The sequence below is a fragment of the Chiloscyllium plagiosum genome, unplaced genomic scaffold (genome assembly GCF_037043375.1).
Source record: "Chiloscyllium plagiosum isolate Xiang-an unplaced genomic scaffold, Cpla_swu_hap1 HiC_scaffold_22, whole genome shotgun sequence".
Lineage (NCBI taxonomy): Eukaryota > Metazoa > Chordata > Chondrichthyes > Orectolobiformes > Hemiscylliidae > Chiloscyllium > Chiloscyllium plagiosum.
The window spans coordinates 44,305,535-44,332,504 of NW_028270160.1; the positions used below are offsets into that span (position 1 = coordinate 44,305,535).

A 26,970-nucleotide genomic window follows, 5' to 3' on the forward strand; every position below is an offset into this window, starting at 1 on the left:
ATACAAACATACATCATACGAAATATGAACAGCAATAGACCATACTTTCCCTCAAGGTGAAAGTGAGGACTGCAGATGCTAGAGGTTAGAGTCGACTGTGAGGTGTCTGAAAAGCTGAACTGTGGTATTGTGATCTTCAAGTTAAACTATCACCATTTGTCTCTCTAACCTGACTATGGCAACTTTTGTTTTTACTGGAGCACTAGCCACTCCCAGTACCACAAAAAGAGGATGACGATGGAAATGCAGAAATAGGTTAGGTAATGTGGGCTCACTGGGGCCAGCTGGTAAGGACTCAGGGACTTGTGTTGGTCTTTAAGTCAGGCAAGGGTCACCCATTGGTTGTCCATTTCTCCAGCAGATCTCTCCATTTTGCATGAGCTGCTCATGGTAGGAGGGGACCACCTCACTCTCAATCATAAAGACTGCATGCATTTCCGAGCTGGTGGCACACATGATGTGACCTCCACCCATCATTAGTTAAAATACCAGTGACAATAGGATGCCCACATAAGGGACTCAACTGGCTTTCAAGCAGAAAGATTATCTACATGGATTGTATCCCCAGATATTATTAGAAATGTCTCTACTCTGCTTCTCCCTGCTCATTTAAATGAGCCTCCATTATCTCCGCCTCCAGATTGGGTGAGGTGAAATTCTGCCTATGCTTTGTTAACTGGGATTTTGACCACAGGACTTGGTGTAAACAAATGTTTGGTAAATCTGCTAAAGGAGATAAAGGAAAGACAATCGCGTGTAAAATTCCATTCAGGTAGTATAGTGCATGAGAATGGAGGTTTAATTTATCAAAACTCACGGCAACTGTTGGACCAAATGACCTTCCTTCTCCCTATATTCAGTTAACAGGGATTAAATATTAACAAGACAGGACAAAATATTAAGACTGCAAAAGAAAGCACAGTTAAACACAAGTTTATCTTCTAAATTGCAAAGTGAGTTTTCTTTTATGTGTCATGTACCAAAGATGCTTCATAGATCCACACTGTTAATACATTGTTAGGACATGGATAAATGTACCAAAGATGCTACATAGACCCACACTGATAATACATTGTTAGGATATGGATAAACATACACTGCGACAGCAAATTCCACATTGGGGATTTCTATATTATGAATACCAGTACTGTAGACTTTATCAAATATTGCCTGCAAATTTGAATAGCGCATGTGCATAGGAAATCCAGAAACCTGTGGAGGAGCAGAAGAAAAATAATGAATTTCCATAGTTGATGTCTAAATTAGATGCTTTGTGAATCAAAATATTTCTTCTTACCCAATAAATTAAATTTAATAATTTAAACATGCAGAAAGATTCATATGGGGGTGACCTACACACCATTTGACTTAGCAACAATTGGTTGATATTTTGCACATCATGTACAGCTAGCTTATGGAAACCCAGCAGTTTTGTTATAAAACTCGGATGAATAAAATAATGCAAAGCTGTATTTAGTCAAGTTAGTATATAATGTTGTCACACCACTCTGTACTTAAAGAAAACTGAAGTAGTTAAGTAGAATACAGGTATGTTACAAAATGATTCATGTTAATATTTACATTATGCGAGCAAATAGGTGTGATCACACTTATCCACCTTGCTGTCATATCCCTTCAACCAGTTTTCCTTCATTCATCTATTTGATATAATCTGATTATTGATCTACTTGTGTCCTCAACCCTGGAAGTGAATTCCATAGTCTTGCAACATTCTGTAAAAATATTTTTCTTTTTCTTGGTTCTAAATGTATTGAATTTACTCTTGTACTTCTGTCTGTTGTTCTTTACTTACTAACATGGAACCATCTATTTCTATACAGCTATCACATTCCCATTTTAAAAAAGTTTTATTAATTAACATTTCATTGTTCTAATAAAAAGTAACCAAAAGTCTTTCTATGAGTTTCTTGAAGTATCTCCACAGAGGCATTTATCCTGTCACCAAGTCACCCTTTATTTACACATGGAAGGTCCTTGACACTGATCCAGCTCCTTTGAGCCAGCTCTCAGAGTATCCATTATTGGTCTTCCCTGATATTGGCACATCATCTAGACAAACGGCGACATATGGTAGACCTCATGAAATGTTCTCCATCATCCAAAAATTGCACAAGCTGACAATACCCCAAATGGCAGTCACATATACTAGTACAAACTCTTAATTGTAGTATTAGTTGTAGCATACTTCTGGGAATCCTCATTTAATTGCAACCGTAATTATACATGGTTCATGCCCAGCTTCGTGAAGGACAGCTCCCTTCCCATTTTTAGTATAAATCCTCCAAGTGAAGCATTGGATATTTATCCAGCTGCGAGAAAGGAGTTTTACCATTTGTTAAAAATCTCTACAAAGGCAAACCAACCTGTCAGGCTTCACAATTGGTACAACCATTGCTGCCCATTCTGTCAACTGGGCTGGTTTGATGATTCCTTCCCTTTCCAGCCTTTTGATTTCTATCTCTACTTTTGTCTGAAATGCAAATGGCACTGGGCAGGCCTGCAGAATGGTGAAATTGCTTTCTGGTAAACATGCTAGATGGCCTTGGCTCCTTTGATAGTCCCTATACCTTCCTGAAAAACTTCCGGGTATTTAATTAGGACTTCATTCAGGCAGCCATTTTCTAATTGAAAAATGTTGAGCTAATCAAGGTGAATCTTACTCAACCAGTTTTATCCCATCAGGCTTGGGCCTGAGCCTTTTATTACAATCAGTGAAAACTGAACCAGCTGCTTTTTATACGAGACCAGAATTGAAGTCGTACCCTTTATCTGGAATGGTTCCCCATTGTAGGTTTTCAGTCTGGCCAAGGTATTGCACAAACCTAAGGGTTGGAGTCCAGAGAAAATTTTGGTTAAAAACTGGTTCTGCGATGGCCTCCCCCTTTATTGGTCTATCTTATAACCGGGTCTCCATTTAACCAGACATTTATTTTGAATTGGTTCTGATTTGGATGTTGTTCAGCAATTTAATTGCTCCAAACCAGATGTGGGTGGAGTTTCCAGGGTGTGCACTCTCCTGGATACCCGACCTATGAGTTCTCTTACTCAGTTTAGATTGAGTGGAACTCTTTTGCTGTCTTTGGTCCACACACCAGTAGCAACTACAATGGCTTTTTGGCCGGGATCCTAAAGAAAATTTTAACCATAGTTTCCTAGAGCAATATATCATGGAGCCAACCAGGGAGCAGGCTGTGCTGGATCTGGTATTGGGTAAGACAGAGTCAATAAATGATCTACTAGGAAGTAGTGATCATAACATGATAGAATTTCATTTTCAGTTTTTGTGTGAGAAACTTGATTTAGAAATAATTTAACCTAAAGAAGGACTAAAGTGGACTGGGCAGTTAGATTAGCAGAAAAGACAGCCAAGTATTGGCAAACATTTAAGGAGGTAATTCATAACTCCCAGATTGTAAGAGAGGATAGACCAACTAGGGCTAACCAAGGAAGGTCAGGAGAGTATAAAGTTAAAAGGAAAAGTGTTTAAGAAGACAAAAGCCAGTGCTAGCCCTGATGACTGGGATAAAATCAGAACCCAGCAAAGAAGGGCTAAAAAGATAACAAAGAGAGAGAGGGCAAATGAGAGGGATATAAAAAATGACCGTAAGGGCTTCTTTAAATACATAAAAAGAAAGTCAAAAATCACATGACATCAGGTTATAGTCCAACAGGTTTATTTGAAATCACAATCTTTCGGAACCATGCACATGATGAAGGAGTGTTGCTCTGAAAGCTTGTGATTTTAAATAAACCTTTTAGACTATAACCTAGTGTTGTGTGATTTTTGACTTTGCCATCCCAGTCCAACATCGGCACCCCCACACTATATAAAAAGCGGTAAAGTAGCCTCTTGGAAAATGAATCTTAAAAGAAGTAATAGAGAACAAGGAAATGGCAGAGAGTTAACAGATGTTTTATCGTGAAAGATACTTCAAACATCCTATTAATACTAAAGGATACAGGGGAGGAGTACCATCACTGGAGGAGTAGCATTAGACAAACTAATGAGGCTAAAGGCAGATAAGTCCCTTGGTCCCAATGGCTTGCATCTTAGGATCCTAAAAGAAGTAACTACAGAGATAGTGGATGTATTGGTTGTAATTTTCCAAAACGCTTTGGAATCTGGGGAAGTACTGGAGAATTGGAAAGTTGCCAATAGGCAATCCCTATTCAGAAATGGACAGAGGCAAAGAATAGATAACTATAGCCAATTAGCCTAGCATGTATTGTTTGAAAAATGTCAGAATCAATGATTAAGGAAGTAATAGCAGAACTTTTGGAAAATCATAACCTAATCAAGCCGAGTCACATGGCTTCATGAAGAGAAATTGTATCTGAAAAATTTAAGAGTTTTTCAAGGAAGTTTCAACCAGAGTGGATAGAAGGGAACCAGCAGGAACCAGAAGAACAAGGTACCTCAGAAGATGTTAAGTCAAAAGGTAAGCTCATGATATTGGAGGTAGTATATCATGTGGATAGAGCATTGACAATGGACAGTCAACAGAAAGTAGGAATATGGGGTTCTTTTTCAGGTTGGCAATCTGTAACCAGTGGAGCTCCAAGGGATCAGTGCTGGGACAACAAATGTTTACAATGGACATTAATAATTTGGAGGATGGAAATGGATGTATTATAGCCAAATTTGCAGATGACGCAAAAAAAGTAGGTGGAAAGGGAGGTTGCGAGAGGAATATAAACAGTTTCTGAGGAATATTGATACACATTTGTAAGGCAACATTTGGTGTACTCTATACGACTGTGGTAACCCTGCTATATGAGAAATGTTATCAAAATGAAAAAGATGCAAAAAAGATTTACAAGGTTGTTACTGAGACTGCAGAGTTTGAGTTATAAGGACAGACAGGTTAGGCAGAGATATGTTTCCTGGAGCATGGAAGGCTGAGAGGTGACCTTATAGAGATTTATAAATTCTTGAGGGGCATTGATAAGGTGTATAGCAAGGTCTTTTCCCCAGGGTAGAGGAGTCCAAAACTAGAGGATATAGGTTTAAGGTGAGAGGGGAAATATTTCAAAGGGATCTGAGGGGCAATATTTTTTCCACACAGAGGGTGATGCATATGGAACAAGCTACCAGAGGAAATGTTGGAGGCGAATACAATTGCAACATTTAAAAGACATTTGGACAGGTACAGGAATGGTTTAGAGGGATATGAGCCAAATGCAGACAAGTGAGACTAGTTCAGTTTAGGGAACCTGGTCAGTATGGATGAGTTGAGTTGAAGGGTCTGTTTCTGGGCTGTATGACTCTGACTCTAAATGGGCAAATAGTTGGTAAATAGAGTACAATATGTGAAAGTGTGGAGTTATTTTTAGTTTTGAAGGGGGAATGTGTTATTTAAATGGAGAATAACCGCAGAAATTTGCAATACATAAGGATTTAGGGATATTTAAGTATGAAACACAGAAAGCTACCACCCAGGTATTGCAAGTAATCAGGAAGGCTAATGAAATATTATCCCTTATTTCAAGGGTATTGGAGTACAAGAATAGAAAAGTCTTCCTGTAACTGAACATGGTGCTGATGAGATCACATCTGGAGTAGTGTGTGGAGATTTGGTCCCTTTATTTAAAGAAAGCTATCATTCCATTGGCGGCAGTTCAGAGAAGGTTCACTGGGATGATCCTAAAATGGAGGAATTATCTTACGAGCAAAGGCTGAATAGGTTGGCATACTACTCATTGGAATTTAGAAAAATGAAACTATCTCATTGACATAACAGGATTCTTAAGGACTTAATAAGTAAATGCTGAGAGGATGTTTCCCCTCGTGGGAGAGTCGAGGATCAGGTGGCATAGTCTCACAACAAAAGGGTGCAAATTTAACACTGGGATGAAGAGGATTTTTTTTCCAAGAGGGTTGTGTATATTTAAGGCTGAGGTAGATAGATTCTTGATAAGTAGGGAGATCAGCGGTCATGGGGAAAACACAGGAAAGTGGACATGAGGATATAGGTTCAGCCAAGATCCTATTGAATGGAGCAGGCTCAAGGGGATGAACCGTCCACACCTCTTCCTATTTCATTTGGTCTTTGGGATAGTTCTAAAGTTGTGCAATCAATTATTTGGGTGTCTGCCTACCTAATGCCCCTACTCTCAGCCTACTTTTCTCAGTCTCTTGACTCACAAGCCACAAATTGTGTAAGCATTCATTTCTTAGATTCTTCTAGTATTCTAACATGTTTTGTTCATTTCTCTTTAACTGTAACTTTTCCAGTAAGTAGAGAACTGGCTTGGATATACTGGATTGAATTTTGTGATGGCTGCAGCAAACAGGTTGGAAGGCAAGGAGGGGAGAAATAGGGATGGGATGAGCTTACCTGGAAAGCTGACATTGTGATGACATCAGTTCTGGATTTTATAAGCATTGTAAAAATTGCAAGGCAATAACTAGCATAATACGGCAGCATTGCAATTTGAATTACTGAGCAAGGACTTACCATGAATTTGAATAGACCTCATTTAATTTTATGGGAGTTTAACATAAATCAAATGGGGATCATGCACTTTCAGATCCTTGCCTAGTTAAAGCTGATGGTACTGAGGTAAACTGTCTGAACACTTACAGGAAGGCAGTCACAGAAAGTGCTGGGAGGAAGTCAAGAAGGGGAACCTGGTAAACAGTAGCAGTCAGAAGTGTTGTACTGATGTACTGATGAGAAGGGAAAGCGCAGAGCGGGTGATAGTCTTGCAGCAGGGTTTGTCACAAAGGGATGCTGCAAGGATAATGTGGTGGGCATAAAGGGATTGCTGTGCTGATGCCAAGAGTGGGAAGATTGAGCACAGAGGGGAATGCCGCAATAATGGCAAGGATGGGCACAATAGGAGCATAAGCATGTGCTCAGTGGATTTAACTTGCATAGGGCAGATAATATAGGTCAAGGGTCATCACTAGGGAAAACCAGATGGCATGGGTCTAGCACATACAGTCATTGAAAACATATGCACTAAACAACAGAGGTTCAGAGGGCTTCGATTGCTGACTGAATAAACTGATGATTCTCCACCAGAGAAGCAACAGCGGCTGCTTATATTAGGGCTTATGTGCAGCAGAGTGCTTTCATAACTCGTCTCAACTATCTGTAAATGTCTAAGCACCAGTATTGATAGAGTCCATGGCTCTTTGGGTTAGCCGTCATCGAATTATCTGCCATGCTGTAGGATGAGATGAACCTGCCATCATGAGGATCACATTCACAAATATAGTGCAACATCTTCAACAGTGTTTTAGAGTCTTAAACTTAACTATTCCTTTGAGGCATAAACAAATATATCCATTTTTGTGACAGAGGAAATGAAATAATTTTTCACTAGTTTTGATGCAGGAAATCAAACATTGCTTGAAATTAAAGATTATATATTTTGACTTGGCAATAATTCTTAATAACATATTAGCATTTAATAACTTAGTGCTCTTAACAGCCCACAAACTCATCTCTTGCTCATTGTTTCACATCTCCAACCTTTCCCAATTTATAGTCTTTCCAACTCATTGCCTTGCTAAAACTGCCACTTCTCCCAACACACTATTTTCATACTGAATTCTTTTGCTTACCACCAATCCAAACTCTCCCGCTCACTGCTTCTCCCCACTCAGCAATTTCCTACAAAATCCTCTTGCTCACCACCACTCCCAAGAGCAGCTGCTTCTGTAAATCTTTGTATCTCCATGAGATATCATCAGTCAAGTTGAATTAATTAATTAAATACATCAATAATGCCTCAGAAATACGTATGTGTGCCCAGAGTTCTCAAGTCCCTCAAAAACTACGCAATGATTTACAGTGAACCGTACTCCTCCCTCTAGCAGTAGGATGGAAAGACATTCTCAGCCATGCTAACTGGCTGACCACTAAATATCAGTAGTCAGGATACCATACCACATTCATCACCTCCTGCAATGGTTAAGGCCATAACTTCCAATGCAAGACAAACAATTTCCAAGACAAACAAGGTGCTACAATGGAAGAACAGCCACCTTCATAGTTGGGACACTACCATTCAAAGGGACTTCCAGGGTATCACTGCTGCCTCACAGTACGAGGGATCCAGGTTTGATTCTACTCTGGGGGGACTGTCTATGTGGAGTTTGCACATTCTCCCCATGTCTGCTTGGGTTTCCTCCAGGTGCTCCAATTTTTCCCCACAGTCCAAAGATTAGATTAGATTACATTAGATTAGATTACATTACAGTGTGGAAACAGGCCAACAAGTCCATACCGACCCGCCGAAGCACAACCCACCCATACCCCTACATTTACCCCTTACCTAACACTACGGGCAATTTAGATTAGATTACAGTGTGGAAACAGGCCCTTCGGCCCAACAAGTCCACACCGACCGGCTGAAGCGAAACCCACCCATATCCCTACATTTACCCCTTACATAACACTACAGGCAATTTAGTATGGTCAATTCACCTGACCCTGCACATCGTTTTGGATGGTGGGAGGAAACCGGAGCACCCAGAGGAAACCCACGCAGCCAAGGGGCGAACGTGCAAACTCCACACAGTCAGTCGCCTGAGGCGGGAATTGAACCCGGGTCTCTGGCGCTGTGAGGCAGCAGTGCTAACCACTGTGCCACCGTGCCGCCCACTAATGGCCTGCTTCCAGTCTGTAACTATTCTATGATGCTCTGATACTATAACAGTCTACCACTCTGCTCTCCTTCAGATCAGCAGGATTTCTAAGACATTAAATTTAGCATGGCCAATTTACCTGACCTGCACATCTTTGGACTGTGGGAGCACTGTGCCACCGTCCTTTGCAGGTTAGGTGGATTGGCCATGCTAAATTGCCCATACTGACCAGGAACCTGGAGGAAAGGTGGATTAATCATGTGAAATAAGTGGGTGGCTCTGTGAGGGATCCTCTTTGAGAAGCAGTGTGGACTCAATGGGCCAAATGGCCTGCTTCCAGTCTGTAACTATTCTATGATGCTCTGATACTATAACAGTCTACCACTCTGCTCTCCTTCAGATCAGCAGGATTTCTAAGACATTGGCCGTAGCAGACTTACAATGACTCCAGGAAGCATGATCCTACTGTACTCACTATGGAAATTGAAACTTGGAGCTAGGCTTCTCAGCTTAGACCTGCTTGAGTTCACAATCAAGGCAATCTAGAGCCTTCTATCACCTTTGCTGAAGTTAGTGGAAAGCACCTTGTAGGAACAGTAGAATTCAAAGTGGTTATATTATTAGTCTACGGTATTAGCTAGTAGTTTTGAGTTTGTATTTTCAGACAAAGGATGCTAATGAAAGGATACTAAGGAAAATTAGTGAGCATACAAATGTGGTGAATCGGGAACTGTGGTGAAGTTACTTGTGTTATTGCTCATGAATTGTTTGATCACATACAGTCTGGCAGAAAGGGACTGCCTATCTTGTTAACTACCTTGCTCTTCAAGTCCCTCAATATCCTGTCGTACACCCTTCACTCCCTCAGACTTCTCCTCATCAGTAACCAGAACTATTGTCAAATAAATTAAGGTGGACACTACTGTTTGGATTGTTGAAGTCCAGTATTTTTGGGCTGGCTTGAAGCTGAGCACTCAATAAAACCCTTCCTCAATTAAATTGTTAATTTCATTCTTACTGAAAAAATAAAAGATTTGTGTGTAATTTTGCAATGATCCCAGACCTTCACCTCTGGAGACTTGATTAATTCAAGGAAAGACTTACATTAAAGATAAAACACCCTTCGTGATATCTGGACATCCAAACTATTTTACAGATAAATGCATATAGAGTAATAGAGGCGTTGAGATATACAGCACGGAAACAGGCCCTCTGGTCAAAATCGTCCATGCCAACCAGATATCCCAACCCAATCTAGTCTTATCTGCCAGCACCTGGCCCATATCCCTCCAAACTCTTCCTATTTAATACCCATCCAGATGCCTTTTAAATGTTGCAATTGTACTAGCCTCCACCACTTCCTCTGGCAGCACCACTTCCTTTGGCAGCTCATTCCATACACGTACCCCCTCTGAGTGAAAAAGCTGCCTCTTGGGTCTCTTTTATATCTCTACCCTCTCATCCTAAACCTATGCTCGCTAGTTCTGGACTCCTTCACCCCAGGGAAAAAACTTTGTCTATTTATCCTAACCCTTCCCCTCATGATTTTATAAACCTCTATAAGGTCACTCCTCAGCCTCCAATGTTCCAGGAAAAACAGCCCAGCCTATTCAACCTCTCCCTATAGCTCAAATCCTCCAACCTTAGCAACATCCTTGTAAATCTTTTCTGAACCCTTTCAAGTTCCACATCTTTCTGATAGGAAGGAGACCAGAATTGCACACAATATTCCAACAGTGGCCTAACCAATGTCCTGTACAGCCGCAACATGACCTCCCAACTCCTGTACTCAATACTCTGACCAATAAAGGAAAGCATACCAAATGCCTTCTTCACTTCCTATCTACCTGCAACTCCACTTTCAAGGAGCTGTGAACCTGCACTCCAAGGTCTCTTTGTTCAGCAACACTCCCAAGGACTTTACCATTCAGTGTATAAGTTCTGCTAAGATTTGCTTTCCGAAAATGCAGCACCTCACACTTATCTAAATTAAACTCCAGCTGCCACTTCTCAGCCCATTGGCCCATCTGATCAAGACCCTGTTGTAATCTGAGATAACCTTCTTCGCTGTCCACTACACCTTCAATTTTGGTGTCATCAGCAAACTTACTAACTATACCTCTTATGCTCGCATGATATAAATGACAAAAAGTAGAGGACCCAGCACCGATCCTACTAGTCACATGCCTCCAGTCTGAGCAAAAACTCTCCAACTCCACCCTCTGTCTTCTACCTTTGAGCCAGTTCTGTATCCAAATGGCTAGTTCTCCCTGTATTCCATGAGATCTAACCTTGCTAACCAGTCTCCCATGGGGAACCTTGTTGAACACCTTACTGAAATCCATATAGATCACATCTGCTGCTCTGCCCTCATCAAACCTCTTTGTTACTTCCTCAAAAAACTCAATCGAGTTTGTGAGACATGATTTCCCACGCACAAAGCTATGTTGACTATCCATAATCAGTCCTTGCCTTTCCAAATACATGTACATCTTGTCCCTCAGGATTCCCTCCAACAACTTGCCCACCACCGTCATCAGGCTCACTGTTCTATAGTTTCCTGGCTTGTCCTTACCACTTTTCTTAAACAGTGGCACCACGATAGCCAACTTCCAGTCTTCCGGCACCTCACCTGTGACTATCGATGATGTAAGAGGCCCAGCAATCACTTCTCTATCTTCACACAGAGTTCTAGGGTACACCTGATCAGGTCCTGGGGATTTATTCCACCTTTACCCGTTTCAAGACATCCAGCACTTCCTCCTTTGTAATATGGACATTTTTCAATCTATTTCCCTACATCATATATTAAAGTATAATCACTGTTGTAATATAAGAAGCTACGCAGCCAACTTATATGCAACAAGCTTCCAAAAACAGCAGTGTGATAATAACCAGATATTGTTGTTTTATATTGTTATTTTATTGTTGTATAAGCATTAGCTAGCATACCGTCCACCCGAGAGAGCAAATGGGGCCTTTGTATAACAGCTCATCTGAAAGACAGCATCAAGAACTGTAGAACAGACCTTTATAACTGTGCTCTTTTGTGAACCTAGATGTTGTGCTCTCGTTCCTGAAGTGACATTTCAACTCACAGTTTGCAGAGTAAAGAACAGATACAAGAATGTTCCTAACATAGCCATAGTTATAAATTACCCATTTCAATTTTTTTGAAATAAAAATCTGTAAGCAATGAATCTCAGCAAAATTTTATTAAAATCTGCTTGACAGTCTCATTTGGAAGCCAGAAGAATGATTAGATTAGATTAGATTCCCTACAGTATGGAAATGACTAATAGGAAAATAACATATTGATGCAGTGTTGTTGCTGTTAAAAGTCTGGAGCCTGAGATGAATTGAAGAAGCAGAAAAGAGATTCCATTTTGTACAATCATGCTAATATCAGGTAACTAAAAGGAAACAGCTTCAAACTCATGTTAGAAATCTTCAGATTAATTAACTCAAAATTCATACTCATTTTCAAAAGCAATTTGCCTACAGTTAATTTTCTATAATTTAGAATATAATTACTATATCCATTCCCTAATACTGACTTTATCTCTCCCTTTGGCAACAGTTTGAGATCAAGCCAGTCTGTTCACAGGTTTGATGTCTCATTTGATCCTGAGATAAAGGTCCAATGTTAAATTCAAGACATTTCTAACACCACCTATATCCATATTAGTAATATTGATCAAATTTTCCCCTGTCTCAGCTCATCTTCTGCTGCACTCATTCATGCTTATGTCAATTATAGTATTGACTATACCAATGCACATCTCCCACATTCTACTGTTCATAGGTTTAAAGTCATCCAAAATACTCTGTCCATGTCCTAACTCATACCAAGTCCCATTTCCCTATAGCCCTGGTGTTTGCTGACCTTCTTAAACAAGCTTTAAGTCATTTGGACAGCTGTCTCCACATGCTGCTTGGTGTAATACATTGCTTTTTAATGCTCCTATGAAATGTCTTGGGATGTTTCATTTGGTTAAAACTGCTACACAAGAATAAATGGTTGTATTGACAATTTCACAAGTCAGTGATGTGAAGATTTTAATTGAAAAACTAGTATGTTCTAAGAGGTAACACAAACCTTGAATTCTTTTAATAAACTCTCTAATCCTGCGCTCTGTTCTTCACTTACTGAGCGACCAAGGTTTTGTTCAAGTAGTGGAAGAAAATTTTGAAACACTCCAGTACAGTAACGGTTCCATCGTGTAGGGTGGTGAGCTCTCCATTCCATGATTTTGTTCTTCAATGCCCATTCAATTCTAAACCACAATGAATAAATAAAGAATAAAGCATATGATAAAACATGCTGTACAAACTTATGAAATAGGAGCAGAAGTAGGCCATTTAGGCCCTGGAGCCTGCTCCACCATTCGCCATAACCATTCTGCTGATCTGATTGTGTTTCAAAATCCACATTCACATCTAACCCCAAGTATTCAATAGCTTCAATCATTTTCTGAGACAAAGGATTCCAAAGTTGCACAATTCTATGAAAGAAACAAATTTACCTCATTTCAGTTTGAAAAGGGTGACACCTAATGTTAAAACATTGCTCTCAAGTTGTGGACTGGTCAATATCCTTTCCACATCCACCTTGTCAAGACCATGCAGGATCTTATAAACCTATATTAAGTCATCTCTTGCTCATCTCAACTCCAGTGAAAACAAGTCCAGCCTGTCCAACCTATCATTCATTAGACAACCTGTTCATTCCAAATGGCATTTGGTCTCAGGAAACAGCCTTAAGTTCACAGGAAAAAATTTAAATGTTCAACACAAGGATGGGTTATCACTCTTATAAATTAATTTGTTTAAGTGATAATTACATATTTAACATCAGATTTCTCCATACAGATAAATGTCTTTTTTCTGGCTTAGTTCAGCGAAAAGGCCAGCATTTAACAGAAAAGATTATCTATACAGCACCAATTTAGCCAAAATAATCTATAAACTCACCCACATTCACAACACTAAGTGCTATATTGATAGTTAGGGTATGGTGATGTGGCCTCCTCCGCTGCTTCTCCAGGAAGAGGCTAGCCCTTCTCTGCACCATCTCCCTACCAGGAATTCGAGGTCCGTACTGGAGAATCGCAGTGTCACCTTCCCCTTATTAAGTATACAGCAGTCTTCCGTGGTGCTGTTTGTGCACTATCTTGTCTCCAAATGGCAGAAATGCTCACAGGTGTGGGCATCTTCCAGTGTTCATGCCACTAGCACCATATTTGAAGCTCAGCTGTGCACCAGTTCAAGTGCTACAAGCTAGTAATAGCCCTTCACAGTTCAAATAAATTTGTAACTACATTTGTAAATACATTTTCATTCCCATCACCATCTTTCTGATCAACTGCCTTTTCAACAACAGTGATAAAAATGAATTTAGGGATATTTCCCTTTCTTAGCGCTACATGATATTAGAACCTGTCTGAAGGAGTGTTATTCTTTTTCTAACACCCATTGTAGCATTAATTCTGGTCGTGTTTGAATAAGTATTAGATCTTGTAAAGTCTTACAACTGTTTGTAAAGTTAACGTTTTTAGCCAACAGGAGAAGCCAAGAGAGAGCAAACAAAAAGGCTGCAATTTTATTTCAGCATTGGCTGCTTGCTTTATCAGCAGCAACACATCTACTGTCAATGTATGATAACTTCACCCAATTCAGTTCCATTGGAACTGAGTGTCAAATACCTCCTGGATTATTACACTATCTTTTGCGCTCTGCCATGGTGAAGGTGTATATTTCTCCTGATCAAAGCCCTAGTTTTCCTCATTGGAAGAATCCTGCAGCTTTTACACCTCATTGTCAGTCAGACTCCTGTTTGGCTGCTCCACTTGTCCAGAGCACAGCAGACAAGGATTATGCTGTCTAGTCTGTAGCATACTGCAAGGAGCCCCCAGAACTGGACAAGTATGGGAACCTCATTTGGAGGAGCCCATTGTGTGGTCCTTGGTGGCCCCAGTGGAAGAATGCATGGCAATGTCTATACACTCAGCCTCAGGGATTCTGTAACAGAGTGATTAGCCATAGTGGCTCTGTCCCAGCATCCATTCTTGTAAGGTGTATGTCCCTTGGAATGAAACGAACTCACTAATCATCAAGGATACAGACATCATCGAAGCTTCCAGGGTACCTGTCACAGACTTCCAAGATGTGGTTGTAATGGTCACTGATGAATTAGACATTGACCAAAAGGAACCCATCCTATTAAGTTAGTGGTTTTATGATATTGTGCTTTCAATGTTCTGAGTGTACAATATGTAGCACTTTGCACCTGAAATGCTTTAGCTGATGACACAGTTCTACCACAATGTCCTAGGGCATTCTCGTTGTGTGGTAGCTCTGTGTCTTGTTTATCTGAAGGACATTCCATTGAAGACAAAGGACCATATGCTATCTGTACTTTCCCTGCATCTTGAGTGATGTTTTGCTGCAAATTCTGCATTGGAGACTAGAATTGTAGATGCATGTGTTTCTCATCACTTTCCGTGGCTATTCATTGCACTATGGCCAGAAATGATAACAGTTGCTTCAGTGGGGTCCGTTGATAATGGTTCCAATGAAACAATGTCAGGAATATCAGAAACTGAACATCTTCTTAGTAATATGATCAGTCAGCTTTTGCAGACAGATAAATGACAGTTTACCATAGGTCTCCTTACACTTGGACTCGAAAACTTCTAATAAGAAGGGGGATGGGTACCTCTACACAGTAGAACTTACTTAGAAGTCTAACATAGTAGATCTCATTCAGAGAAATGTTGCACAAATCATGTCACACACATGCAGGTAGAGATTATAAATATGGTGGAACTGATTACGCCCTTCACGCCCCTGCACATGACCTAAGGAAGGCAGCATTGTGTATAGAGAATGCTACACAATACTTACAGTGCAATGTATTAGGGAAGCAACTCCTGGTCCTTGTGCAGCCTGAGGGACCTTGGAATGTGTTTGTGGATTAGATTAGATTACATTACAATACAGCGTGGAAACAGGCCCTTCGGCCCAACAAGTCCACACCGACCCGCCGAAGCGCAACCCACCCATACCCCTACATTTACCCCTTACCTAACACTACGGGCAATTTAGCATGGCCAATTCACCTAACCTGCACATCTTTGGACTGTGGGAGGAAACCGGAGCACCCGGAGGAAACCCACGCAGACACGGGGAGAATGTGCAAACTCCACACAGTCAGTCGCCTGAGGCGGGAAATGAACCCGGGTCTCAGGCGCTGTGAGGCAGCAGTGCTAACCACTGTACCACCGTGCCGCCCATAAATGTGAACCACAAATGACGCTTCATAGGTCACCTGTCTTATTCCTAGACCCCAGGAGAGATTTCAAAATTTATTATGGTTCCAGATGAGTACCCCAAACTGTTAAGCTCCAGGGTAAGGAGGTTGTATTTGGTCCCATTCTTTACTCACCTACCCTCTCAGTTGGCCACAACAAGATTAATTTAAAAACAGATTCTTTCCCTTGTGGATACTTTTTCCCCAGACCTGAATGAAGTTATATTTTAAAGTTTAACAAAACTTTCTTGAGTTAACAAACAATGAGGTTCTTCATTACAAAAAGATGAAAAAATTAGTAACCCAAAATACATGCAGATAGATTAGAAAAACAGGAGCAAATTCAACAAATTATTTTTAAAAGATTTACAGATCAGTCCCTGAATTGTTAATGAATAGTAGATAGTTGAAAGTTACAGCCATTGCATTGGAAGTTCCTGACACTATTCCATTGACAGTTGAACAGTTGGTGGTTTCATAATCTTTAATTTTGCAGATTGCTTGAGGTTCTGTGGTTCTGACTCCTTTCAACCATGATTGAATTCCAGTGTTCCTGATGAAACCAAGTCTTTTTGTAGTCCAACTTTCATTTTTGTCTGACTGCCAGCTAACTGACTTGAAGCACTCAGAATGGGAGAGAGTGTTTACCTGAAATATAGAGGTAACTAGGAGATAGATCTTCATTAGTGATCTTCACATTACTTTAATATTCAAACCCAGCCTGGTATATACAACAATGTTTAGCTCCAGCAGCTCATTTCAAATGGAAAAACACAAAATGTATCTGTAGTTTGGGATGTAATCGGCAGGGGGTGGCTCACTATTGAGCAGGAGTAGGTCAACCCTTTGTTATCTTTGTAGTCACAAGAGATCGTAGTCCAGTCTATTTTGACTTGTCCTGTCCTCACTTTGAAGGGTTGCTGTTTGAAGTGCCTTTCACAGCTCAAATGTACATTCCGTGGGTCTCTCCCCAGACAGCTGCTTAATTTGTATCGCTATCATTTTTTACTATATCAACCTTATTTTTTAAAAAAACGTACACAATTTGGAATTACAAGTTAAAATGTCAATAGTATATTAGGATTCTTAACTTTGATCATGACACTTGTGATTACTTCTGCTTCACAGAGATTATTCTGATTAAGTCATAATGATCAATCTCATGATTAAGACTGCTATGTCCTGGATTTGTAATCAACAAGCATAAAATATACAAGCAGAAATTTGTGATGACAAATGTCTTTGACCCGTAATGTGAGTTCTTGGTTAACACATTTGCCCCTCGAAGGGACTATATTGCTTACCAATGAAGCCTGCTTGCTCAGACAAAAAAAAAACACAATCAACTGACATTAAGTATGCTGGCAGCCATTTTTCATTTTCATTTCAGGGCACACTCCATGGGTATTGACACCCTGAAACCTCCATCCATGGAGATTGATATTGACATAAGCATCAGCCTCACTGGAGAAGACCTTGGCAAGCCACAGCTGCCAGCTAACGTCTCTGACTCTCACCTTGTGTTTTGAACAATCTTGCTGCTACCTGAGAAAATAGCAACCTACATACATAAATGATGCAAATAGATCCTAGCCACTCACAGGCAACATTCTCACCTGGCCATTAAAAACTTAAGCAAAAAATCATATTTCTTTTACTTGACATCGAGAATCTCATTTTTCCTTTCTTTGTATTTTCCCAACCGTCTCACTATTGCCCACAGCATTCGGGACTGGGAAAATTCCATTCTGAATTACAGTTTTTATGTTTGTTTTAATGAGAAAATCAAATTCACTGAAAGTTGATTCAGTTAATGTTGGATTTATCAGGAATATAGCCACAACTTTAAATGAGTACATAGTGTACTATGATGATGAATTGAATGCAACAAATTTGTTTAACAAGTTTGCCAACTATTTCATGTTGATTTACACTATAACTTGCATTTGTCTTTAATGGATCCATGTTTCCTTAACTAATTGTTGCTTTTTACAGTTCTCCCAATCTACTGAATTTTCACTTTTGTTTGCATTTTTGTAAGCTTCTGCTTTTAGATTTATTCTCTACCTTAAGTTGATCTGGTTGCCTTACAGAGGTAGAACCTTTACCTTTTAGGATAATGTACTGGTTTTGTACATTGAAATAAGTATTCAACAAATACAATAATAAATATAGCTTCTACCTGCTCTGTAATTTATCAACAAGGCTTCTTTCTGTAGAGTAGTAGATTAGTTCTTGCGGCTAGAAAATATTTTAGTATTGTATGTTACAGATGTATCTAAGTATCTAATAAAAGTAATTTCTTCATATTATTGAATCAATAAAATTAAAATATTCTATGTGCAACAAACAGATAAAGTTATTTAATTTAAGGTATATAGGAATATAGAAGCATGAGTACGCCATTCAGCCCTGCTCTCACATTCAAATAGTTTATGACTGATCATCTCACTCAATGCCACTTCCTTGTGCTATCCCATATGCCTTGATGTCATTCAAAACCAGGAATCTTTTGATTTCTGTCTGAAACATATTTGGTAATTGAGCTTCTACAAACCTCGGTGGCAGAGAATTCCAAAGATTCACTAACTTTTGAGTGAAGAAATTCTTAGTCTTAAATGGTCTAACCTTTACCCTGAGATTATGTCTCATGGTTCTATATTCTTTATTAAAAATGATTTCAAAACAAGCAATTGTGTACATTTGGTCTCAGGAAAGACAAAAGCCATAATGTTGACATTGATATTTCAGATAACCTAGAATAAATTACCTGTACAGAAGATAATACATAATTCTGAGAACCCTTGGTGAAGAATGGCCGCCAATTATATTCCTTTGTGACATCAAAATTTACACTCATTGGGAGACTGTTCTTTTGAATATTAACCCAGACCTGTGAGAACATATTTCAAGAGTTCGTACATAATTTAAAAAATATTATGCTACAAAAATTAAAATTTTAATAGCTTAAAAATTACCAATAACTATAATACACTCGGTAGATCTGACAGCAGTTGTGAAGAGAAAAGGTAAATGTTAGGTGATGATATTTCATCAGGCATTCTGTTTCACAGTTCTCCATTAACTCTGTTCCTTTCTATACAGATGTTGTCAGACCTGCTGAGTGTTCCCAGTATTTTCTGTTTCTATATCAAATTTCCAGCATCCACAGTATTTTGCTTTTGGATTAGCTTTCAGTAGGTTTCATCTTGTCAATATCTCTCAAATTTCCAAAGAAATATTTTTTCTAAATCAAATTGCAGACAATGTTTTCTCCAAAGATCATTAACACCATATTTTATTGCAATATTTACTTTTGGGAACTACTTCAGTTTACAGCGAAATATACTATTATGACAACGATGAGAGGAGTAAACTGTCTTTCTCTAGTTCTACTAGTCCACAACATGAATCGAATTGATTTATCCCTGTTCCCAAAATGGCTAATCATACACTTGCTCTGTATTAGACTTAAAAAGATCCGTCAACCAGTCTTTAATGCACACAAAATAATTTATTTATTCCAAATATAGCATTTTCAAAGATAATGCAAAACTGGTTAACTTACTCATTTTGTCATATGAAAATATAAATGTTTACTCATTTAAATAACTCAAAAAACACATAAACATACTCTGGGTAAGGGGGAGGAATACAGTTTTCTTTCCACAGAGATTCATTTTGGGACAAGGACACTTTGGGCCAATAAGTGTTAGTTCTTGAAAGGAAAAAGTCAGGAGAACGTGTGGAACATTTAGATGGCTGACTGTCTAATGTTCTTTTGCATGAAGGCTCCAATCACAAGCAATTTACTTTAGGATATTTGCCAATGCAGCTTGTAGCGGAATCACAACAATCAAGTTTCAATTGGGACCAAGCCTCCAGCTACCACTCTGGACCAACAACAAGAGATTTTCCAGAAAAAAGGAGAGCTGGATTAGGAAGCACTTTTCTGTCCCCAAGCTAGCTATGAATCAAAAACCAAAACAATATCAAAGGAGACATTGGAACCTGATATTTGTAAAGGTGGGCAGATGTCTGTAGTAAACAAACAGTTATGACAAGTGTCATGATAACTGATTATAGTGCCAAATTATTTATGGACACGTTAACTATTTAAGTAAGACAGTTTTTTTTTAAATTTAAAAAATATTAAAAAGGACATGCAAACTAAAAATGGCTTGGATTCTAAATTCAAATATAAATAAGGATGTAAGTCTGTGACTATCTAAAACATTTCTGAGTGGAATCTTCTCAGTCCCAAGAGAGCATGGAAAACCACATCTCAAGGTTGTCAAGGAACTTCAGATAGAGACACTTTAAAGGAAGAGCTGCAATACAAAGGTGGAACTGTAATCCTGTGGTTACAGAAACAATGGCAGCCTTTACCACCTTAGCAGAAACTATTTCCGATGATCTATATTCCCTATATGGACAAGACATATAAGAAACTAATTCTTGGCAAAATATATAGAGTCAAAGAGATGTACAGCATGGAAACAGACCCTTCGGTCCAACCCATCCATGCCAACCAGATATCCCAACCCAATCTAGTCCCACCCACCAACACCCGGCCCATATACCTCCAAACCCTTCCTATTCATATATACACCCAAATGCCTTTTAAATGTTGCAATTGTACCAGCCTCCACCACTTTCTCTGGCAGCTCATTCCATACACATACCACTCTCTGTGTGAAAAAGTTGCCCCGCAGTCTCTTTTATATCTTTCCCCTCTCACCCTAAACCTATACCCTCTAGTTCTGGACTCCTTTACCCGAGGGAAAAGACTTTGCCTATTCACCCTATCCATGCCCCTCATAATTTTGGAAACCTCTATAAGGTCACCCCTCAGCCTCCGACGCTCCAAGGAAAACAGCCCCAGCCTGTTCAGCCTCTCCCTATAGCTCAAATCCTCCAACCCTGGCAACATATTTGTAAATCTTTTCTGAACCCTTTCAAGTTTCACAACGTCTTTCCGATAGGAAGGAGACCAGAATTGCACGCAATATTCTAACAGTGGCCTAACCAATGTCCTGTACAGCCACAATATAACTTCGCAACTCCTGTATTCAATACTCTGACCAATAAAGGAAAGCATACCAAAAGCATTCTTCATTATCCTATCTACCTGTGACTCCACTTTCAAGGCGCTATGAACTTGCACTCCAAGATCTCTTTGTTCAGCAACATTCCCTAGGACCTTACCATTAAGTGTATAAGTCCTGCTAAGATTTGCTTTCCCAAAATGCAGCACCTCGCATTTATCTGAATTAAAATCCATCTGACACTTCTCAGCCGATTGGCCCATCTGGTCAAGATCCTGTTATAATCTGAGGTAACCCTCTTCACTGTCCACTACATCTCCAATTTTGGTGTCATCTGCAAACTTACTAACTGTACCTTTTATGCTCGCATCCAAATCATTTAAGTACATGACAAAAAGTAGAGGAGCAAGCACTGATGCTTGTGGCATTCCACTGGTTACAGACCTCGAGTCTGAAAAACAACCCTCCACCACCACCATCTGTCTTCTACCATGAGCCAGTTCTGTATCCAAATGGCTAGTTCTCCCTGTATTCCATGAGATCCAACCTTGCTAACCAGTCTCCCATGGGGAACCTTGTCGAAAGCCTTACTGAAGTCCATTTAGATCACATCTACCGCTTTGCCCTCATCAATCCTCTTTGTTACTTCCTCAAAAAACTCAATCAAGTTTGTGAGACATGATTTCCCACGCACAAAGCCATGTTGACTATCCCTAATCCCCAGTTTTTGCCTTTCCAAATACATGTACATCCTGTCCCTCAGGATTCCTTCCAACAACTTGCCCACCACTGACGTCAGACTCACTGGTCTATGGTTCCTTGGCTTGTCCTTACCACCCTTCTTAACAGTGGCACCACGTTAACCAACCTCCAGTCTTCCGGCACCTCACCTGTGACTATCAATGGTGCAAATATCTCAGCAAGAGGCCTAGCAATCACTTCTCTAGCTTTCCACAGAGTTTCAGGATACACCTGATCAGGTCCTGGGGATTTATCTGCCTTTACCCGTTTCAAGACATCCAGCAATTCTTCCTCTGTAATCTGGACATTTTCCAAAGTGTCACCATCTATTTCCCTACAGTCTATATCTTCCATATCCTTTTCCATCGTAAATACTGGTGCAAAATACTCATTTAGTATCTCCCCAATTTTCTGCGGCTCCACCCAAAGGCCGCCCTGCTGATCTTTGAGGGGCCTTATTCTCGCCATAGTTACCCTTTTGTCCTTAATGTATTTGTAAAACGTCTTTGGATTGCTGAGTGCTAGGCTCCTTGCATTAAAAGCCCTTCCTGAAGAAGGGCTTATGCCCGAAACGTCGATTCTCCTGTTCCTTGGATGCTGCCTGACCTGCTGCGCTTTTCCAGCAACACATTTTCAGCTCTGATCTCCAGCATCTGCAGTCCTCACTTTCTCCTCCTTGCATTAAAAGAAATGCAGTTTAATTTATTAGTCCTAGTTGTCCCTGCCTGCCCTGATTGTTTGACTCGCTTCTGTTCTCAACTGTACCAGTCCCAGATTGATCTCTTTCCTCATTATCACCCTGGGTCCCCCGCCCCTGCAAAGGTCAAAGCTGAAGAACATTCATGGCAAGTTAAAAAAAAGTCTCTCTCTCTCTCTCTCTCTCATTAAAATTGTTGGATACAAGTCACAAGCCAACAAATCCACTATCTAAAAGGAAACAGCAAAACTTTATTCAGCTAATTTGCAAAATAAAGAATCTGAAGACCAAGCTCAGTGCTAACAGCACCAACCAAATTAACAGCCATAATATTCCACCATTAACTGATCGCAGTCAAGCCAAAAACTGAGTAATTTATCTTTTTTCTAACTTTTCATTTTTAATCTTATAGATGTGTGCTGTGTTTTATAATTTTTATAATTTTAGTAATTCATAAGCTACTCTTTAGTTTATCCAAAAAAGCCTAGTTAAATTCTCTTCTTTGAGAACATAAATACAATGGACCTGGGTAAGATATCCATAAGAGAAGGGATCCCCTGTGCTAAACCTATTGCGTCCAACCCAAGCAAAAGGGAGATTGAGTAAAGAAGGGCAGTCAGTTCTTCCCTCATCACCCAGAAGTATAACAATTTGGAGATGTCCTGACCAGCATCAATAAATCAGGGCACTTTTACCTGAGACTGGGCATAACACAACATATGTGGCTTTCAACAAATGCCCTCTTTTAAAGACATTCCACTGTGCTTTCATTGGCCTCTTAAAGAAATATCAAATCAAGCACAACACTTCAAACTGAAGCCCACAGAAAAGATTAAATATGAATGCACCATAATCTCCAAACTTGAAATAAATTAAATTCTATCTTCAAATGCAATCCATCCCAAAGTGTAGACAAGCACAAAAATAAAGACATAGTTAACACACTCATTCTCATGTATGCTATATCATTACCTTAGCTATGGGTGTCGGTTAGGTGTGTTGGTTTGATGGCAATATGAATTCAATTCCAACACCAGCTACAGTTACTATGAAGGTCTCACCTTTTCAATCTCTCACCTCAACTAAGACTGGTGACCCAAAGATTAAACCACTACTATTATCCAAAATAGTGCCAGCATGGTAGGTAGGTTGAGATTTATTGGAGTCCATTTGTTTCCAGGCTGACAGCATCATTTTCTCTATGTACTGTTAGTCTTTTTCTTTTTCTTCTTCCTTTCTTCTTCATCTACAAGGCTGGCCCAGTGTCAGGGGGCAATGGCTGCAGTATTAGCGGCATGGATCAGGACCCCTGGTAGCGGTGGCAGTGCCCAAAGCCTGAATTCCTGGTGGCAATAGGCATGGATTCTGGACTCTGGGCAGTGGCAGTGCCCGCAGCAGGAACTACTGGTGGTGGAAGGTCCAGAGCCTGGACTCTTGGCACTGTTGATGAGGCAGGGGGTGGCAGCAGAGTCAGCGTCTCCTGGGGCATTGGCGTCAGCATTGCTGTTCCCAGAACAGGACAACTTGAGAACTGGAACATTTTGTATAAACCTTGCAGAAGTCCTGAAGCTGTGTTTGAGTCACCAATTTGAACAGAATATGAACTCTTATTTAAATAATTTCTTTTTATTCTTTAACTCAAAATGGCACTGTACTATGGTAACAAAACACTTTTCATTGTATCTCTGAGACATATATATGATAAGAAATCATTCATTCATTCATTTATTCATTCACTCATCTCTCTCTCTAATGAGACAACCACCTGTGGTCTGGTAGTCTATGGCAACTGCCATGGGTATCTTTTTGGTACTTAAATAATTCAACTGAAGTTAATTCTTGATATCACTAGTGAGATTCTGACTTTTGAACTTTTTCACATCAGATAGCAGGTATGATCAGTGGATACCTGTGATTCCCTGTGTATGTGTTTAAGAGCCAATTACAATTTCATGATTTCTTTTTCCATTGTGGAATATCTCTTCTGGTATTGATTTAGCTTTTTGGAAAATAATCCCAATGGGTGGTATGGTGGTTAGCACTACTGTCTCACAGCACCAGGGGCCTGGTTGAATCTCAGCCTTGGATCACTGTCTGCGTGGAGTTTGTACATTTTCCCTGTGTCTGCATGGGTTCACACTGAGTGCTTTGGTTTCCTCCCATGGTCCAAAGATGTACTGGCTTGGTGGATTAGCCATAATAAAAATGGGGTTAAGGGAATGGTTCGGTGAGACTGGGAAGGATGCTCTTTAGAGGGTCAGTGCAAACTTAATGGGCCAAATGACCTCTATCTGCACAGTAGGGAATCCATCTATGTCTGACTCATCTTCTTGTTACTTAGAAGGATTTAATGAAAGTAGGGGGACCCAACATTGGTTCATTGGTTCATTGGTCAAGATTAATTTCAAGTTAAGCTTCAACTTAATGCCAGCCATCTAGAAGGACAAGGGCAGCCGATAGATAGGATGACCGCTATCTTCAAGTTCCCCTCCAAGCCACTCATCATCCGGACTTGGAAATATATCACTATTTCTTCACTGTTGCTGGGTCAAAATCCTGGAATTCCCTCCCTAATGATATTATGGGTCAACCCACAGCAAGAAGGCAGCTCACTACCACCTTCTCAAGGGCAAATAGGGATGGGCAATAAATGTTGGCCCAGCCATCGATGCCCACGTCCCATGAAATGAATAAGTAAAAAAAAACTTCTCAAAGGATGCCTGACACTCTCCTGACCACTGTAACTGCTTTTATTTGGAACGAATCCATCACTACAACAGCTGTTGTGCTAAGATTTCATAAAATTTGTGATACAAACCAATTCCACTCTTCCAAATAATCCTTGATTTCTCATTTAATTTTAGGGGCATCAAATTCCATTACATTCCAAAAGGTTGCACTTATGCTGTTTTGGTAGCACTTGTCACTGTCTTACAACATGATATAGGTAAGATATCTATGTTTTTGCAAACTCACTTTTAACAAGGCATATTGCTAACTCAGCTGAAATGGCAATTTTCTAAGTTGAGCTTCTAATTGTTCATAGTTATGATTTCAAGTGCCATTGCATATCAGAATATTATCAAAATAAACTATATAATAAGGAACACAGGCTACCATTTGACTAGTCAGTTTCTGGAAAGTGACTGGAACATTTCTTTTAGCCGAAATGACACCTCTTGGCATTAGAAAAGTCTGGCTGGTACACTAAAGGCTGATATTCCTTGGGCTGAGGGCATTAAAGGAACCTGCCAGTGCCTTTATCAAATCTATTTTCGTTTGAAATCTGGCACTGCAAACTCTGTCAATACAATCTTCCAAGTAAAGAATTGGTTAGGAATCACTGTAAGTACTGCATTGACCCTTACATGAGCTAAGAAGAATCTGATTGTATCATCAGGCTTAGACATGAAGACAACTAGAGAACTCCAGCTACTTTGACTGGATTCAATTAGGTGATTTTCTAAAATGTATTGGATATTTGCTTTCAGCTGGGTTAGTTTCTTTGGACTTAAACAATAAACATACTGTTACATACTTCATGTCATTCCATAATTTCCAGTTTCCTAGGTGCAGCCACCTTCTCACTACCATGAACAAACAATCTTTCTACACGTTCATCTCCATCAGAATGTTCTGAAGGCTCTCTGTTTCTTCTATGAAACAGTCCCTATCTACCACCAGTCTCCTTCACTGACTCAAATCCTCTGCATTTTGAATAATTTCTCCTTTAACTCATCTCACATCTCCAAATAAAAGGTGTGATTCTGGCTACCAGGACAGGTTTAAGATATGCCTGTCTCTTTATGGGGTAAATGGAACATTCCTTGTTGCAGTCCTATTCAAGGACCTTCGCAAAACTACTCTTCCAGTAAGCCGAAAGTGTCATCTGTGCAGCTTCCTACTCAGGTCTGAAACTGGAAAAAAAAATCCATTTTCCATCTTCATCTCACCTACTTCTCTGACTCTTCACTTCCCTGTCTTGATTACTCTGTCTCCATTTCTGGACCTAGGCTTTCCACCAATATCTATCACAAACCCACTAACTTCCATTGTTACCTTGACTACATTTCCTCACATCCTACCTCCTGTAAGGACTCCATCCATTCTTCGAGGTTCTCTATCTCTGTTACTTCTTTTCCAATGATGTCACATTGCACAGAGGTGCTTCCAACTTATCTTCCATTTTCCTCAACTGATGAACTCTCAACTACCAGTGTTGACAGGGCCCTCAGGTGTGCCCAACCCATTTCATGCAGGTCTGTCCTTACCCTTGCATCTTTCTTCAAGAACAACAATAAAGGTGCACTTGTGTTTACTTTCTGCCTTGTCATGGTCTACATTCAAAGGATCATCCTCTGCCATTTCTACCTGCTATGGCAAGATGCCACAACAAAACACATCTTCTCCTGCAGTCCCTTGTCAGCCTTCCAAAGGTCTGAGTTCTGAGGAACGGTCACCAGACCCGAAACATCAACTTTGATTTCTCTTCTCAAACCTGCTGATCTTTTCCAGCAACTTCTGTTTTTATTTCCAAAGAAGGCACTTGTCC

The 26,970-nt window shown here is 39.9% G+C and overlaps 1 protein-coding gene across 1 annotated transcript in view; it reads right to left on the bottom strand.

Moving 5' to 3' along the window:
* Positions 1–1,017: 1,017 nt before the first annotated feature.
* The window catches only part of LOC148145981 (coiled-coil and C2 domain-containing protein 2A-like), a 66,019-nt gene continuing 40,066 nt past the window's right edge, over positions 1,018–26,970 (bottom strand). The window contains exons 8-11 of the mRNA XM_087999268.1: positions 18,703–18,825; positions 18,115–18,173; positions 12,720–12,897; positions 1,018–1,212 (exon numbers count right to left, since the gene is read on the bottom strand). Coding sequence (XP_087855394.1) covers positions 1,018–1,212; positions 12,720–12,897; positions 18,115–18,173; positions 18,703–18,825 — 555 coding nt within the window. The remainder of the gene's footprint in view (positions 1,213–12,719; positions 12,898–18,114; positions 18,174–18,702; positions 18,826–26,970) is intronic.